Genomic DNA, 16614 nt, shown 5'->3' on the forward strand with positions numbered 1-16614 from the left:
AATTTATTTATTTTTATGTGGTGCCGAGGACCAAATCCAGGGCCTTGCACATGCGAGGTGAGAGCTCTACCGCTGAGCCATAACCCCAGCCCCTTAATGACACTTTTCTTAGAATGTGTCCTCATCCTTAAGTAATGTGACTGCAGAAGAAGGGGGGCTGAATGACAGAAGCTTGGGCAAGGAAGACTTGAAGGCCAGAATGGTCAAGGGCCCTTTGAGTTGCCAACTGCCTCCTCCCTGGAGGACTGAAGAGGGTTGAACTTCACTGGTGACCTCCCAGGTGGGACATAAACAGGGAGCCGAGGAAGTTTAGAGGTGGGAGCAGACCATTCTTAAGAGTTGGCAATGAAGCAGGGGGAAGAAAGAAGCAGATGGAGAAATTCACCAGGTGGCTGATCTAGAAAGGACTTTGGTATGTTTTAAGTAAGAGGCTTGATTGTCCGTGGAGAGGAAAGAGCCCCCAGAAGAGCAGCAAGATGAATGGGGGCTGCTCAGACCCTGCTGCAAAGTCTGCAAAACCCGAGGCCTCTAAGCCTGAGTTCTGGAGGAGAGAGGACCTGGCCCCGGCCGGGCTCACAAGCAGAGGCAGCTGGGGAGGTGGGGAAATGATGGGGCTGCGGTTGGGGGCGAAAGGAGTCTCTCAGGCCGGAGGAGTCTCCCAGCAACCCGCTTTGCCTCCTCACAGAGAAAGGAGACCATGTCTCCATCCCTGGGGCTCTGGCAAGCTCTGGCCAGGAGAACGGTGGGTGGGCACCGACGGCCGGACGGAGCAGGGCGGAGCTGGGCGGAGGACGCCCGCCTCCCTCCACTGGTGCTCTCAGGTGACAGACCCCTCCAGACCCCGCCCCGCCTCGCTGCGTATTCCGGAGGCCCACCCGCCGGGTCTGAGAGCAGCCTTCGCCTCCAGTGCGTGCGTGGACCGGCACCCATCCTCCAGAACCCGCCGCGAGTTATGGCCGCTGCGGCAGCCCCCCGCGGCCTCCTTATTCTCCTACAGGTGCTCGGGCTCGCCCTGGCTCAGATCGTAAGTTCCGCGGTCGCTCCGGTGGCGGGGTTCTGGGTTCGAGGTCCAGTGTTCAGGATCGGGAGTTTGCCTGTCTCCCACCCTCTACTGATACCCCCTGGCCCGAGGGGACTGCGGTAGACAGTCCCGGGAGCAGGCCCCTCTATGCGTGCGGCTTCGTGAAAGAAGGTGGATGAGCCTGGGAGCCCGAGGGTCCCTGATCCAAGATGCTCGGCCCTGCCCGGGACAGGCAGCGCAGGGCAGGAACTGACGCTCAGTCCTGGCAGCCGAGGGAGCCCAGGTGGCGGGGAAGACAATGCTGCCCATTCACCCAGCTACGGAGCCTCCACCCCCGCCACCTCCCGGGGGGCGCCGGCTCCAGCCAGACGCCGCTGTCGCCGGGCTAAGGCTTCTCCCGCCCACCCGCGCAGGTCCTCGCTTCCCAGTGTCGGCTGGGGGTGCGGGCACCTAACGCGACCCTTGCGCGGGTAGGATAGAGTCCGCGCTGTCTGGTGCCGGCACGGGTCGCAGCTCTCCTGCGGTGCGCCATCCTGGCACTTCCCGGCCCGGGGAGGGCATGGGCACCTGGCACGCGCGGGACCCCCTGTCTAAGTCAGGGCTTGCTGGGTAAGAGGAGCACTCCAAGGAAGAAAGATCAGAGTGCTCCCAGTGGGAAGAGAGTACACCTTCCCCTCCCTAAGTCTCCTTTCTCTGTGCCTCTTCCACTTTCCTATGGTTTTTTTTTTTTTTTTTTTTTTTTTTTTTTTACTTGCACCAAGGGGAGAGAAGGAGATGCCAATTCGCCTCCTATACCTGTTGTTCCTCCAAAAGTAACAATACAAGCTACTATTCATTGAGGATCAGAGTCCGGGTAGGCACCACTATGCGTGTCATGCGTGATTTACTTGAGCCGCCAGCATCTCCATCTGTTCCCCATTAAGACAGCCCTAGGGCAACTTGTTACAGTGGAAGGAAGGAATCGTCCACGAACCTTTAATCTTTCTGTGCCTGTTTCTTCGCTTTCAAATTGCGGCCCTTAATAGAATTCGCCAGAGAGTTGTGAGCATTTAATAAGATAGTTGACGTAATGGTACACAGCACCTAGTGCATAGTAGGCTCTAAACAAACAGGAGCTCGTGGCTCCCTGAAGAGCTAGCTCCCTTTATCAGGGAAGTTACGATACTAGGACACCGCTCCCAGGGTCGTTTGCAACCCTTGGGACGCCCTGCACTGAGGGCTGCACCCTTTGCCTGTGTTTTCAGAGAGGACCGCCGGGAGAGCCCGGGCCCCCAGGCCCTCCTGGGCCGCCAGGAGTACCTGGATCTGATGGCATCGACGTGAGTCTAACTTGGGACGGAAGGGGGAAGGGAGGCGGCGGACAAAGAAGAACTTTATGAGTGATGGAAATGGGGTGGGGATGGGGGAGCATGTGTCTGACGTTGTAGTGCCCCCAGTCGCCAGTAGGCGGCACCGGCCCGCACCACAAGGAGCCTGTTTGTTCCGCAGAAACCTCAACCCAGTTCTGAAATGCAGAGCCCGTTATAGCCGCCCTCAGACAAGGGAGCGCTGTTTGGTCTGACGACCACAGCTCACAGCGAGTCCTTATCCCGCTCTCTTCCTTTCCTCTCCTTTTGGAGTAGGAGACGCCTTAACCTCTCGCGCCGCCCTGGCACACCTAGACGCCTCTTCAGGATAACTGGGAGCCTTGATCAGACCGCTAACTGGGGCCACACTCTTCCCTTTCCTTTTTTCTTCCACAATTTAGAATCATCTGGGCTTGTTCCCCTGCCCTCCCTTGCATGGTGAGGGTTAAAACCTCATTCTGGAGGCTCCCCCAGGAGGTCAGTTCTATGTTTACCGTCTGGACAGACTTCTATTCAGCGTGGTGTTCCCACCCCCAAACCCAGGGAGTTGGGCTCTGGCCAGGCCCAGGCTACTGCAGGCTCAGGAATGCCTGGGGGCCTCTCTGGGGCAGAATCTTACTCCACCGGCCCCGAATGAATGTCTTCACCAAAGGTCCTTTGTCACTGGTAAAGAGGTCCTTCCCTCCTTGGGAACATTTTGGATCTACCCCTTCTTGGCCCCCTTCGTCCTTGCCCCTGCCCCAGCCTCTAGTTTCATCTGACATCCAGAATGGAGCAGCAGCTCACCTCACTCCTCCCCACCTTCTCTAAAAGTCCTGCTCCCTTTTCTCCCACAGTTGCCCAAGTCCAAGAGGGTCAGCTCTCCCAGCTACCTTAGAGCCCTCAGCCCAGTTGCAGGCCTCAGAACTTGACACCTTAACAACAGCAGTATTACTAAACCCCCTGCATGTGGATATCCCCCTCTCCAGCTGCCTGGGGTTGGTTTCAATGAACCTACAAATGTCTTGGAGGAAAAGGGGGCTATTTTCCCAGAAAGTACCAGACTGAGGGGACTCAGAACAGAAGAAAGGAGCTTGAGGAGATGAGCCTTTGGTACTGGCCAGCCAGGGGTGCTCACTGGGGAAGCATGAGTCAGTGTTGTCTCATCAACTTGAATCTTGCAGGGTGACAAGGGACCCCCTGGGAAAGCTGGCCCTCCGGTGAGTGCTTTTTTGCCTTTGAATTCTGACTTTTAATTCTTCCAGTTCTTGCTCTCCTTTAGCTAATATTTGCTCCATCTCTATTTTTAAGGGATCCAAGGGAGAGCCTGGCAAACCTGGGCCAGATGGGCCAGATGGGAAGCCTGGGATTGATGTGAGTACCTGAATACTGGGCAGGGCAGGGTAGGGCTCAGCCTATTGACTTCCAGAGCCTGGTTCTGGCTTCTTCGCTCATCTTCTGTTCAGAGTGGGCATCAGGATGGAGAATCTTCAGCTGTAAGCCTCCCCTTTACCTTCATATGACTTGTGAGCTCACTGGAACCTCACACCACTGAATGCAACTGGGGTCCAGAGAAGGGCTCTGTTTTCTGTAGGGTTCAGAGTTTTCCTGCTTGTCTGCAGCATCAGAACTTAGTCTCACATTTCTGGCATCCAGGGATCAGTCTGAAAACACCAGGTGGGGCTAACCTTGTGTGCCATACCCTTTCCTCCTTTATCCATCCGGATCCCCTCCACAATCCAAGGCACAACTCAGAAGAGGAACATCATTTAGTTGGTACCACAAAGCTCCCAAGAGCCCCCAAAGCTATAGGATACTAGACACAGACAGTCCCAAGGGGAAGAGGACAGTCATCTACTGGGGGATACATTTAGATCAGTCACTGGAATGGGAGAAAGGAGGGGCACCCATGAGTTGCCTCTGCCCTGCTGGCTCAAGAGGTGTGACCAAGGCTGGGACTGGTTATCAGGGCCCCTCCCAACTTGTATACACCCCCACAAAGATTACCAATTACATTGCCTTCTACCAGCACATTGGCTCTCACATCCATCCCAGATAGGAAACATAATCAACTCAATTTGCAGATGAGAAAACTCAGGATCAGAAAAGTCTTTAGGGCAGACATCAAGTTTATGGGCAGCACAGGCTCCTAGGTCTCCTAGACTTCTAACTGGGAGGCATAAAACCTAGGCCAGCAAGTCTTCAGGCCTTAGTTTCTCCTCTTTCAAAAGAGGATAATTGGGGCTGGGATTGTGGCTCAGCGATAGAGCACTTGTCTAGCATGGGCGGGACCCAGGTTCGATCCTCAGCACCACATGAAAATAAAGGCATTGTGTTGTGTCCATCTACACCTAAAAAATAAATATTTTTTTAAAAGAGGATAATTGTTCTTTTCATAGCTTCCCAGGGTTACTGTGGGAACTAGGGAAAGGGGAAAGGAAGTGTGTTAAGGTCCCTAGACCTTCATGGGGTATGATGAAAGGAAGCCTCTGTCCAGTCAGGAGAGTCCCCTGAAACTTCTCTTTCCCCCAGGTCAGGGAGCATGTTGTCCTACCTTCTCTTTCTTCCCTAGGGTGTAACTGGAGCCAAAGGGGAGCCTGGTTCTGTGGGGACTCCTGGAGTCAAGGTAAGTAGCTGGGGACTCAGTGTGGGCAATCTAGGCCTGGAGTTTGGAAGAGGCTACAGTAGAAAGGAGCAGGGACCCAGGAGACCCAGTCTCTAATCCTCTCCCATTGTTCTTCCAGGGCCAACCCGGGCTCCCAGGCCCCCCTGGCCTGCCAGTAAGTACAATATGCAAGGGCTACTAGGGACCCTCTGTGGGTAGAAAGGACCTGCAGAGAGAGCCATGAACCTAATTTCCTTTTCTTCTGTTCCAGGGCCCTGGTTTTGCTGGACCTCCTGTAAGTCCTCAGGGATGCAGCAGGGTCCCCGGGACTCCCAGAGAAGGAGGGGACAACAGTAGGACTTCTAGCAGAATAGTTTTCATGGGGAGGGGCCAGCATGCTATGATAGTGCCAGGAATGGCCTGGCTTTGGAGACGCTGCTAGCCCACTCTGTGCCTGTCCACGAACTCCAGAGCAGACATCAAGTATATGAAATTTTTTGATCCTTCAATCCCCAGTCTGTTAGTCTCTCTGGTATTGGCAAAAGTCATTGTGGAGAAAGGGCCTTGGGTGCCTATCCCTACTTTCCTGCCCTGGATGGATTGATGCTCTGAGGCATCCTGGACAGCCATATTTCTGCTCCCTAGGGACCTCCAGGACCTGTTGGCCTCCCTGGTGAGATTGGAATCCCAGGCCCCAAGGTGAGTCCCAGCCTCACTCTGCCTCTTGCTCTCTGTCTCCAGGCTGGCAAACTTGGGTGGACTCCAGAGAGTTTCTGGACCTGCCTCTGGCCAGTGGAGTGGTTGTTGGGGGTGGTCCTCCAGGTTTAGGGCAGAAAACTTTTCCTGCTGAGTCTACCCTGCAGCATGCCTTTCAGGAGGGTTAAGGGCTGGTACCATCCTCTGCCAATCTGCTTGATCTCCCCATGTAATGACTCTCAGGAAGTGTCCTGGAAGGCAGGGTGGACAGGGCAGTGGCAGGAACCAGAAGATGGAGCTGGGAGGACTGGATGGTAGTATGATTTGGGCCTATTTTGCTTCCAGGGGGATCCAGGACCAGAGGGACCATCAGGGCCCCCAGGCCCCCCTGGGAAACCGGTTAGTGTCCTCAGACTCCCCTCCCCCACATGGCCATGTGTTCCTGGGAAAGTGGCTTGGGGTGAGAAAGGGTCAGCTCAGGTTCCATCTTCATACATTTCCTCTTAGGGACGCCCAGGAACCATTCAGGGCCTGGAAGGCAGCGCTGACTTCCTGGTGAGAAGTGGGGTCTGGGACAAGGCTGATGGGGGTGTCATGGAGATAGGGTCTGTGGGTAGTGAGGAGGGGCAGTGGTAGAGATTCAGCCAGGTGAATTGGGAAACTGTTTAAGGAGTTGGCAAAATGGAGATGCACTGACCAACTGGCCTAGCCAGGCAAGTTACCTCGGGGTTCTGTTGGATTTTCTTTCCAGTGTCCAACCAACTGTCCAGCTGGTGTGAAAGGGCCCCCAGGGCTGCAGGGAGTAAAGGTAAGAGCCCTTGTTCTGAGAGGGAGAAGCAAGCCATTGGGAAGAGACCTACTGAGTTCATTCCTTCCCTTCAGGGGCATCCTGGCAGACGGGGGATTCTGGGTGATCCTGGCCGCCAGGGAAAGCCGGTGAGTCTAAGGGCAGAGGGCCGTGAGATGGTGGCTAGATGGAGACAGTCCTACAGCAGCCTGTCCCCATTTTTCATCTCTTCCCCTGTTCCATGGGTCTAGGGTACAGAGCCTTGAGCTAGGAGGCAGGAAGATTATGTTCCAGACCAATGTGTCTCTGGGCAAGTCCCTTCTCTTTGTGTAGTCGCATTTTCCCACCTTTGATATGGAACTGCATGGTCTAAAGGTCCTTCCTATCTGCCTGTGCTAGGGAAGGTGACTGGTATCTTTGCTTGTCTCTATATTTGTCTCTTTATCTGCCTGCCTGTCTGATAACTCATCTTTGTTTTTAGGGTCCCAAGGGAGATGTGGGTGCCTCTGGAGAGCAAGGCATCCCTGGACCACCGGTAAGAAACACCTTTCTCCAGTGGCCTCTTTCTTCCTGGGAGCCCTTGATGGGGTCATTACCCTGCTCAGGCCTCTAGTTTATAAGAGACCTGTGTCCAGCCAGGCACATACCTGTAATTCTAGAGGCTCAGGAGGCTGAGGCAGGAGAATCACAAATTCAAAGCCACCCTCAGAAATGGCAAGGGACTAAGCAACTCAGTGAGACCTTGTCTCTAAATAAAATACAAAATAGGGCTGGGATGTGGCTTAGTGGTTGAGTGCTCCTGAGTTCAATCCCTGGTACCCCCCCCCAAAAAAATAGACCTGTGTCCAGTTGGGAGTGTTTCTGAGTAGGAAGAAGGAGACTGAGGCTTTCAGGAATTAGGGGACAGGAACCAAAGCTGTCAGCTGGAAGGCCTAGCTGAAGTCCAGGTTCTGCCACTGTCCTTCAAGTGGCCATGGTCAGTCCCTCTCCATTTCTGAGCCTTCAAATGAGATTTCCCATCTATAAGATAGGGACTATGTTGCCTACTTCAAAGGGGCATTGTGAAAAGGGCTGGGGGGGGGTTCCAAAAAGATATCATGAAATGGGCCTTGTAATTGCCTTTTTATCATTTTTGCCTTGACAGGGTCCCCAGGGCATTAGGGGCTACCCAGGAATGGCAGGACCTAAGGGAGAAATGGTAAGTAAATCTAGATGTATCCTGCAAGAGCTGGTATGACCAGCCCTCTGAGGTCCAGCCAGGACTGACCTCAACCCTTTTCTCTCCCCAGGGTCTTCGTGGGTATAAAGGCATGGTGGGCTCCATTGGTGCTGCTGGGTCACCGGTAAGACTGCTCCTGTCCCCTGGAGCCAGGCTGGAACCCTTAGGGCTACAGAGTGGGTACTGCTCCCCTTGAACCCATGTGACCTATATTGTTGTTCCTTCTTGCCAGGGTGAGGAAGGTCCAAGAGGGCCACCAGGTCGAGCTGGGGAGAAGGGTGATGTGGTAAGTTCTCAGGCACCCATTGTCTAGCCAGTGCCCCTGGAGACTACTGGGCAAAATTCTATTCCCCTCAAGGCTGGTGTATGTATACACACACTCACATATACACATACACACGAGTATGTATGTGTGTGTGTGCGACTGTGTGGGGGTGGTTCAGACCATCTGTGCCAAGAGCCCAGTTGGCCCAAATTCAGATTTTAGGAGAAGCCATGGGATCCAGTCCCAGGGTCACTGGGGCCAGACAATGAAATTCCAGCAAATCAGCCATGGGGCTAATGGGATTTGGTCGGATGCTGGTTCTCCTCACTCTTCTTCTTTTTAATTAGTAGACTTTTTCTGAGCAGTTTTAAGTTTACAGAAAATTTGAACAAAAAGCACAGTTAGCTATTTCATTATTATTTTATTTTTAATGCAAATTTTAAAATATGCATAAAAGTAGAGAGAATGTTATAATCACTCCCATATGGCAGTCTCATGGGTTCCACAGTTATTGACATTTTGCCATACACACTTCATCTGTCCCCCTTCCCCTTCTTCCTTCATTTGTTATTGCTTGGCTCTGAGGTTCTCAAGCAAATCCTTGGCATTGTGTCATTTCACTCCTAAACACTTCAGAATGTATCTCTAAAAATAAGAACATTTTCTCACAGAACCACATCATTATTATAACTAACAAAATAAAGAAATATTCTTCTCCTACTACTGGGGATTAAACTCAGGGGTGCTTGACCACTGAGCTAAACCTTATCCCCTTTTAAACTTTAACTCTAACCCTAGGGCTTCCCTAAATTGGAACTTGAAATCCTCCTAAATTGCTGGGATTACAGGCATGCCTCACTGTGTCTGACAAACAACTGTTCTTTAACATCACTTAATAATCCCTATTCCTGCCCAGCCGAACCCAGTCTAGCCCCACTGCTTGGCACTGACCTCTACACCCTCCTCCTGGTTCTAAGTTCTTCTCCTTCAGAGGAACACAGGATGGTCTGTGCCACAGGTACTCTGGAACCCAGAGGCTACAGATCTCAGCTGTACCCCTCTCTGTGCAGCCAGGCAGGGGCTCCATATCCCGAAGGTGATGTAATCTCTATTTACTTTGTAGGGTAGCCAAGGTGCTCCAGGACCCCAGGGGATAACAGGCCCAAAGGGAGCAACTGTAAGTGCCAGAGGCCCAGTCCTTGACCCATGTGGACAGGGTTAGGTCACTTTGTTTAAACCCCTAGAAGAAGAGCCTGAATTCGAACTCTGCTGCATGCAGGCTGGCTCTGTAATCTGGGAAGTTCTCCTTTTCTGTGCCTTAGTTTCTTCAATCATAAATAGGGGTGATGCTGTAGGAGAGATCCTGGGAAACTTGTAGCATGTGGGGTACTCATCCAAATGAAGGAGGGACTGTGGAGTTTCCCACTTCAGCTCCCCTCCCCCAGTTGGCTGGTAGGGTTTCCTGAGATGGGCAGACCCCTTTCCTACCTGCATATTGCAGCTGCCACAGAGGGTCATGTGTGGGTGGTCTGACTCCAGGAATATCCCCATTGTGAGTCTCCCTTGAACTGTCCTCCTGAGCAGGGCCCCCCAGGCATTGATGGCAAGGATGGAACCCCAGGCATACCTGGCATGAAGGTAAGAGTGGGAACTGTTGGGCTTTGAGTCCCATCACATGATCCTGGGGACCTTGGAGTTGGGGATCCTCTGTAGTGTCTCTGGAACATCTCTTCTTGCCTCTGATCTGTTTCCCTATCTGCACTGGGGTGGAAGCCATGGACCCTTAGCTGCAGTTCTAATTTGTGCTTCTGATTCCTTGTCTCTTCAGGGCCACGTAGGTCAGGCAGGACGACCAGGAAGCCCAGGCCACCAGGGCTTAGCAGTAAGTATCAGTTAGAGCCACAGGGGTTGCCTGTGGACAAGTTGCTTCTCCTCAGACCGGGGAGTCAAGCACTCTGTCGCCCACCTCCCTATGAGGGCATGAGTGGCTGATGAGATTGAAATCTACACCTGGTCTCTCATTTTAAAAAAATTGTTTTTAGTTGTAGATGGACATATTACCTTTATTTTATTTATTTGTTTATGGTGCTGAGAATCAAACCCAGTGCCTCACACATGCTAAGCACTCTACCACTGAGCCACATCCCTAGCTCCTACACCTGGTTTCTTGCTGTATCACCATGTCTTGCCTCATTACCACCTCTTGTGGGTCATGCCTGTGCCTGCAGGCGCTCACTGTGGGCCTAGATGCATACAAAGGTGCTCATCTATCTCCCCTGGACACAGGCCCTGGTAGGCAATCCAGTCTCTGTAACCCACTCCTTCTCCCACCAGGCCTCAGGGCAGGGGTGGAAAATACAGTCAAGTTTTTGACACCACGCCTGGGTTTTTTGTTCAGCTCCCTCCCTCCTCCCTGGAACAAAGGAAATCTGGATTCGGGATGGGAAGCAAAGCAACAGGTACTTGGGGTTCCCTTGTGCCAGGGTAGAAACTGATGTCTTTTTCTCTTGGCAGGGTGTGCCGGGCCAGCCAGGGACAAAAGGAGGTCCTGGAGATAAGGTAAGGTGACCCCCAGCTGGGAGCAGAATTGGTTCCACGTGAGCAAGGGAGCTGGAGGGCAGGGAATGGGCATGGCTTAATGACTGCAAGGTCAACCAAGGCTCTGGAATCAGCCTGAATGCAAATTATCTCTCTCCTTGCTCTCCCACTACCAGCTCACCCTTGGCCTGCCTTAGTGGAGACTGGATGGCATGGCTTTAAATCTAGAGGAAAAACAAACACAGAGAACTTGTCCAAGAACATCCTCTCCCTCTCCCCTATTCATTTGGTTGCAGACTGTATTCAGTGTTCATTGGGCTGAGGCCAAGGGCCAACTGGGTCATCCAGAGTAACCTGAAAACTGTTTTCCTGCAGGGTGAGCCTGGCCAGCAGGGTCTCCCTGGATTTTCTGGTCCCCCTGGGAAGGAGGTAAGTGCCCTATCCACTGACACAGGGGCCTTTGCTCTTCCAGGTCTGAGGGCTTTGCACTCAGTGGGGCCAGAGTGAGATCATGGGATGGAGCCCCAATCTGAGGAGCACTCTGGGTTAGTTGAGTGTCTGCCCTGACCCACTAACCACCTTTCTCCTTTCTGAGCCCATTTCCTAATTGAAGCCAATTAGCTGAGATCTATGGGTGGGGAGGGGTGACCCATAGGTCCTATTAGGCCTATGTGTATCCCCAATTTCTCCTTCCTTCAGGGAGAGCCAGGACCCAGAGGAGAAATTGGTCCTCGGGGCATCGTGGGACAGAAGGTAAGTGTCTGGTGCAGTGGTCCCTCCCCTGGAGTACTTGCAGCAGCTGGCACTAGTAGATTCAGGATCTGGGTCCTCTCTCTGGCAACACCTCAATTTGCTGGTCTGTGAAATGGAGCAAAGGACCCCCTGCTGGTGACAGCAGGAATGGAGGACAGTTGACCCTGCCAAGGTCTGGGGCCTGGCAGGGGGTGGCTACCCCTGCAGAGAGCCAGGGCATGACCTTCTCTTTCCATTTCAGGGTGACCAGGGTGAAAGGGGGCCAGTGGGACAGCCAGGTCCCCAAGGACGACAGGTGAGCATAGCCAACTAAAGGGGGCTGCTGGGGGCATATCTGGGCACTTTGGTTATTTACTACTCTCTTTTCTTTTCTCCCCAGGGCCCCAAGGGAGAGCAGGGATCCCCTGGAATCCCAGGACCCCAAGGCTTGCCAGGCATCAAGGGAGATAAGGTGCACCAAATGGGGCTGGAAAATTTCTGGGAATGCAGCCCCAAAACTGGGGGAGGGGCGCTGGGGGAGCTTAGTTAGATATTAATGCTCCAACAGCGGGCCCAGGACTTGGGATCCTGGGGGGACCCTGTGGCCCCTCCTCTCCCTGGAGGGGGAAATTCCCCAAGTCCTTCGTCTTGTTTTCTCTAGGGCTCCCCAGGAAAGCCCGGGCCCCGCGGCGGAGTGGTGAGTCCCAGTGTCCCGTTCAGTCTTCGTGGGGTCCCGAGCTTGGGGCATCAGGTTGTCTACCCTAGGCTTGGTGGCGCCGCCCCACCTCACATCCCCACTGCACCTGACCCGAGACTCTTTCTCTGCAGGGAGACCCGGGGGTGGCCGGCCTCCCGGGGGAGAAAGGCGAGAAGGTGAGTGGGTAGTGCGGGGGTGGCGGGGAGCGAGGGCTTTTGTACCCCAGGGTACCCACCGCTTGATGACTGCTCCCTGTACGTGCAGGGCGAATCTGGTGAGCCGGGGCCCAAGGGACAGGTGAGTCACACTCTCCTTCCCTGAGGTTACCGCATTTCCCTGGGCTGCCCTGGGACCTCCTCCTCCCTGCCCTCCCCGCCTCTCCCTTCCCCGCCCCTAACCCGCCAAGCCTGGCGCAGTGTCATCTGGCACTGTCTCTGCCCCGCCCCCGCAGCCAGGAGTCCGCGGAGAGCAGGGCTACCCTGGCCCCAGCGGGGATGCTGGCGCCCCAGGGGTGCAGGGTTACCCTGGGCTGCCTGGCCCTCGAGGACAGGCTGGAGACCGAGGCGTGCCAGGACTGCCAGGGAGACAGGGCGTGGCGGTAAGTTGGCCCCCAGGGCAGAGGGGTTCTGCTAGTTAGGAGATCTCTAATCCCCCAAAGTCTGGAAGTTCCCAGAGGCCCGCTGGCTTCCCTGATGCTGGCTCATGGGGTAAGGATGCTGGGGAAGGAAGCAGAAGGGGTTTCAGTCAGAAACAAAAATCCTTTTTGGGAAGAAGGGATCTGGAGGGGGTCAGAAGCTGCAGAGGGGGCATCCTGGCAGCCAGAGGCTTCTTCCTGAAAGACCTTCTCTGCCTTCAGGGCCGAGCTGCTAGTGACCAGCACATCGAAGATGTGGTGCTGAAGATGATGCAAGGTGAGAGGAGGGGGTAACCCCTCCCCATAGCCCATTTCAAGGCTTGGGCACCCTTCAGGAGCTTCTCCATGTGGTCTTGCCAGAGGTCTGGAGTCCCAAGTGCTCATTTCAGCTCTACCTCCAAGGAGCTGCAGGAAATCTGGATATATCACTCTGGACAGGGCCTTAAGAAAAGGGAACTTAAAAGTGGGACTTTTCAATTTGCAGACCTAGAGGCCAGGGGCCATCAGGATGCTCTGCCTTCCATCTCATAGACCTCTTTCCCCTCTCTCCCTCCAGAGCAACTGGCAGAGGTGGCTGTGAGTGCCAAGCGGGAAGCCCTTGGTGCAGTTGGGATGATGGGTCCTCCAGGACCACCTGGCCCGCCTGGATACCCAGGCAAGCAGGGCCCGAATGGGCACCCTGGCCCTCGAGGAATTCCTGGAGTCGTGGGAGCCGTGGGTCAGATTGGCAATACTGGGCCCAAGGGTGAGTGCTGTTCTCTGAAGGGAGTGTGGGCTGGGCAGTGGGAATTTGGCCAAGGCTGGCTGAAGTTCAACCTCCTGTTCCCCACCCCCAACTCAGTCAGACTGTGGAATAGACACCCCTGGGCTCTTCCCCCAAACCACACTGATGGAAAACAATGCACTGTTTATAGCTTTGGGAAGGTTATTTATTTACTGTAACCCCATAAACACCATCTTTCCATGTCTCTGCAGATAGACTCAGAATCCAGACTCTGCCACTTGCTCACTATGTACCCTGAACAAGTTACCCATTAATTTCCCTGGGCCTTAGGTTTATCATTTGTGAAATGGAAATGTTAATAGTACTGACCTCATAGTGTTTAGTGGGGATTACCTTTAGCAGTAATTTAGAGTTGTTCTTAGTTTACTGCTTGGTAAATGCTAGATATTGTCATTGCATGTTTTCCTGTAAGTAACTTTATCAGATGCATAGTCTTCCATACTTTGTCTGGACCTCTCTTTATTTAACCAGCCCTAGGTGGTCATTTCCAGCTTTCCCCTATTTTGAACTAGCACAAAACTGGAATAATTGCTGTATGTAAAACATGAATTAAATATCAAACCAGGTGGGAAAAACATTTTCCAAATTTTGAAAAACTAAGACCCCCTTTTTTTGTCTGCAGGAAAGCGTGGAGAGAAGGGTGACCAAGGAGAAGTAGGGCGTGGGCACCCTGGGATGCCTGGGCCCCCAGGGATCCCAGGTAAGAACTTGGCCCTGCTTGGTTCCTGAACTTGGGGATTAATGATTCACAGACACTTGGGTTTCTTCCATGGATGCTTCACACTCATCCAATTTGGAGCACCCAGGAGTCCCTGGGTGGGGGCTGACTGGGAAGTGGAAGCTGGCACTCTGAGGACTTCCTGAGATGTAGTTTCTTCATGAAGGGGAAGGACAGGCATGTGTTCCCAAGATTCACTGACTGGGAACTGGGCATAGTGGACAATCTCAGAATCACTGTCTGCGAAGAGTCCCTTCTTCCTGTGATATTCCTGGCCTCATTTCCCCATCTGAACTATTTCTCCACTTCAGAATTCTAAGCTGAGTCAGGAGAAGGCCCTAATATCATGACTCTTTTATAGGACTCCCTGGCCGGCCTGGGCAGGCAATCAACGGCAAGGATGGAGACAGAGGGTCCCCAGGGGCTCCAGGAGAAGCAGGCCGACCTGGCCTGCCAGGCCCTGTGGGACTCCCAGGTTTCTGTGAGCCTGCAGCCTGCCTGGGGGCTTCAGCCTATGCCTCAGCCCGACTCACTGAGCCGGGATCCATCAAGGGGCCATGAACAGCAGCACAGAACACAGCCCACAGGCATCCTGGGTCCCCTCGATGTGGACAGGCATTCCAGCCCAGGAAACTAGCTTTCCCAGGACCTTCTGTCTGGGACTCAGTGGTCCTAAGGACAGAAGTTCTAAAACATGGGGAAAAGGAAGAGAGAGCATCAGAGTGAAAAGGTAGCTGACAGGTCAACTGTCACCAGAGTGTGGACACTCCAAAGGGAACAGTATGGACAGGATGGCTTTCCTTCTGGAGCACCAATTGGATGTTACCAAATGTCTCCTTTATCTGTTCCATTCTCCACTGGCCATCTTGTCCTTGGGACAGGTAGGCTGAGGTCTCTCTTGGTTCCTGATCCCATTCTCATTCTATGGACTCACTGGATGACTGCTGGAGGTGGGCATCCTTAAGCCAGCCCCACTTCCTTCCTGCTTCTCACCTGAGTATTTAAACTCCATCTCCCTTTTCTTTTTGCCATTACCCTCTTCTGCCCCCTTTTCCCAGCATCCACACCATGGCCTTTCTGTAAATAAAAGCCCCCAACTTAGTTACAAACCAGAACATGAGTTGTTGGTCTCAATTTTCTTTCTTTTCCTTTTTCTTTTGCAATGTGGAGGATCAAACCCAGGCTAGGCAAACACTCTACCATTTAGCTACATCCCCAGACATGGGCTCAATTTCTTGTGGATGGGGATGAGGTTGACTGCCTCCACCACCTGGGCAGAGTTGCCAGGGGCTAGGGAAGGGGAGGGGGATGTGGGGCACATCCTGAATTGTGAGCATGGAGACAGTATGGCCTATATGAGGAAAATCTGTGGGGAAGAGCTAGGGAAGGGCAGGCAGAGGATAATTTGCTGTGTGGCTTTGGGCAAACACCTTCTGAACATTTGGATATCTGTGGCAAGAACTCAATAATGTTATATTTATCCAAACATAGCACACTCAGTGTCCTGTCAGGGCCTGGCAACTGGGAGTCCTCTGGAGTTTTGGTGCCTGATATGTGCAGCCCTGGGGTAGGAGCTTAGAGTGGAAGATATAAGACCTACCTGGCTGTTGCCTTCCATGGGCTGTGTATGTGTGTGTGTGTATGTGTGGTGCTGGGGATCAAACCCAGGGCCTTGTGCATGCGAGCAAGCACTCTACCAACTGAGCTATATCCCCAACCCTTCCACAGGCTTTAAGCTGTGAGAAAAACACACATGGGCCTGGATGATCAAAATCTGGAGGAGACTAGCCCATGGCTCTCTCTAGGCTAGCTAGGAACTTCTGAAATTCAAAAGGCAACCAATTTGTTTATCCCAGTATTGATGTGAACATGTGTTGCCCCCAAAAGAAGCACTCTGCCATCCGTAGCTGTTTGGAGGCCCTGGATTCCAGCCTGAGGTCCAAGCATCTTCTGATCATCTGTGGCCCTCCCACACCTCACCACAATGCCCATCCAAACTTCTCCCTTCAACACTCATGCTAGTGATACTGAACTTGCTTACCCCATCCCAGGGACACCAGAAGGGCCAAGGTGGAGTAGCACCAAGGGCCACTAAGATAGCTTTGCTCTTAGTGCTTGGCAAATCCTGTTAGAGCACCCCAGACCACACAGAGATCCTGATAAATGCCTGCCAGGAAGCCCTTAGAATACAGAGCGCCCAGGGGAGGAGGAAAGAGGACAAAAGCTGCCCCTGAACAGGCTCTTAGGTACTATAAACCTGGGTCATATACTTGGTCCTAGTACCTGAAACCTTGGACTTAGAGAACACACCTATGCCCTGAGGTTTCCTTATTTGCAAATCCTTTTCTTGTCCCTCTCTGTGACTTTACAGGACTGAGTCCACTAGAGGGTTTCAACTACCACAGAGAAATTGATGATTCATTTCTTATGACTCAGGCTTTAACAGGACTGAAAGGGAGCTAATTCCAAAGGACCAGTGTCCAGTACCCTTTATGAAACTTTCTGGTGGGTGAATTTCACTCAGCCCATTTAGTGTAATCTACAAGTCTCCCACATGCCTCTCTGACCTCACCCCTACGCTCAGACCCTGGTC

At 53.1% G+C, this 16614-nt stretch overlaps 1 protein-coding gene across 1 annotated transcript; it reads left to right on the forward strand.

Annotated features, from left to right (window-relative positions):
- Positions 1–946: 946 nt before the first annotated feature.
- On the forward strand, positions 947–14738 carry Col9a2 (collagen type IX alpha 2 chain). The gene is made up of 32 exons (XM_076862904.1): positions 947–1024; positions 2266–2340; positions 3531–3566; positions 3658–3720; positions 4919–4972; positions 5091–5126; positions 5223–5246; positions 5597–5650; positions 5993–6046; positions 6155–6202; positions 6399–6455; positions 6530–6583; positions 6916–6969; positions 7579–7632; positions 7724–7777; positions 7886–7939; positions 9042–9095; positions 9503–9556; positions 9747–9800; positions 10433–10477; positions 10832–10885; positions 11156–11209; positions 11451–11504; positions 11589–11660; positions 11850–11885; positions 12017–12061; positions 12150–12182; positions 12337–12483; positions 12742–12796; positions 13076–13264; positions 13926–14003; positions 14383–14738. The coding sequence occupies exons 1-32, from the start codon at positions 953–955 to the stop codon at positions 14580–14582; spliced, it is 2067 nt and encodes a 688-aa protein (XP_076719019.1). The 5' UTR covers positions 947–952; the 3' UTR covers positions 14583–14738.
- The last annotated feature ends 1876 nt before the right edge of the window (positions 14739–16614 follow it).

This window comes from Callospermophilus lateralis, chromosome 7, assembly GCF_048772815.1.
Source record: "Callospermophilus lateralis isolate mCalLat2 chromosome 7, mCalLat2.hap1, whole genome shotgun sequence".
Lineage (NCBI taxonomy): Eukaryota > Metazoa > Chordata > Mammalia > Rodentia > Sciuridae > Callospermophilus > Callospermophilus lateralis.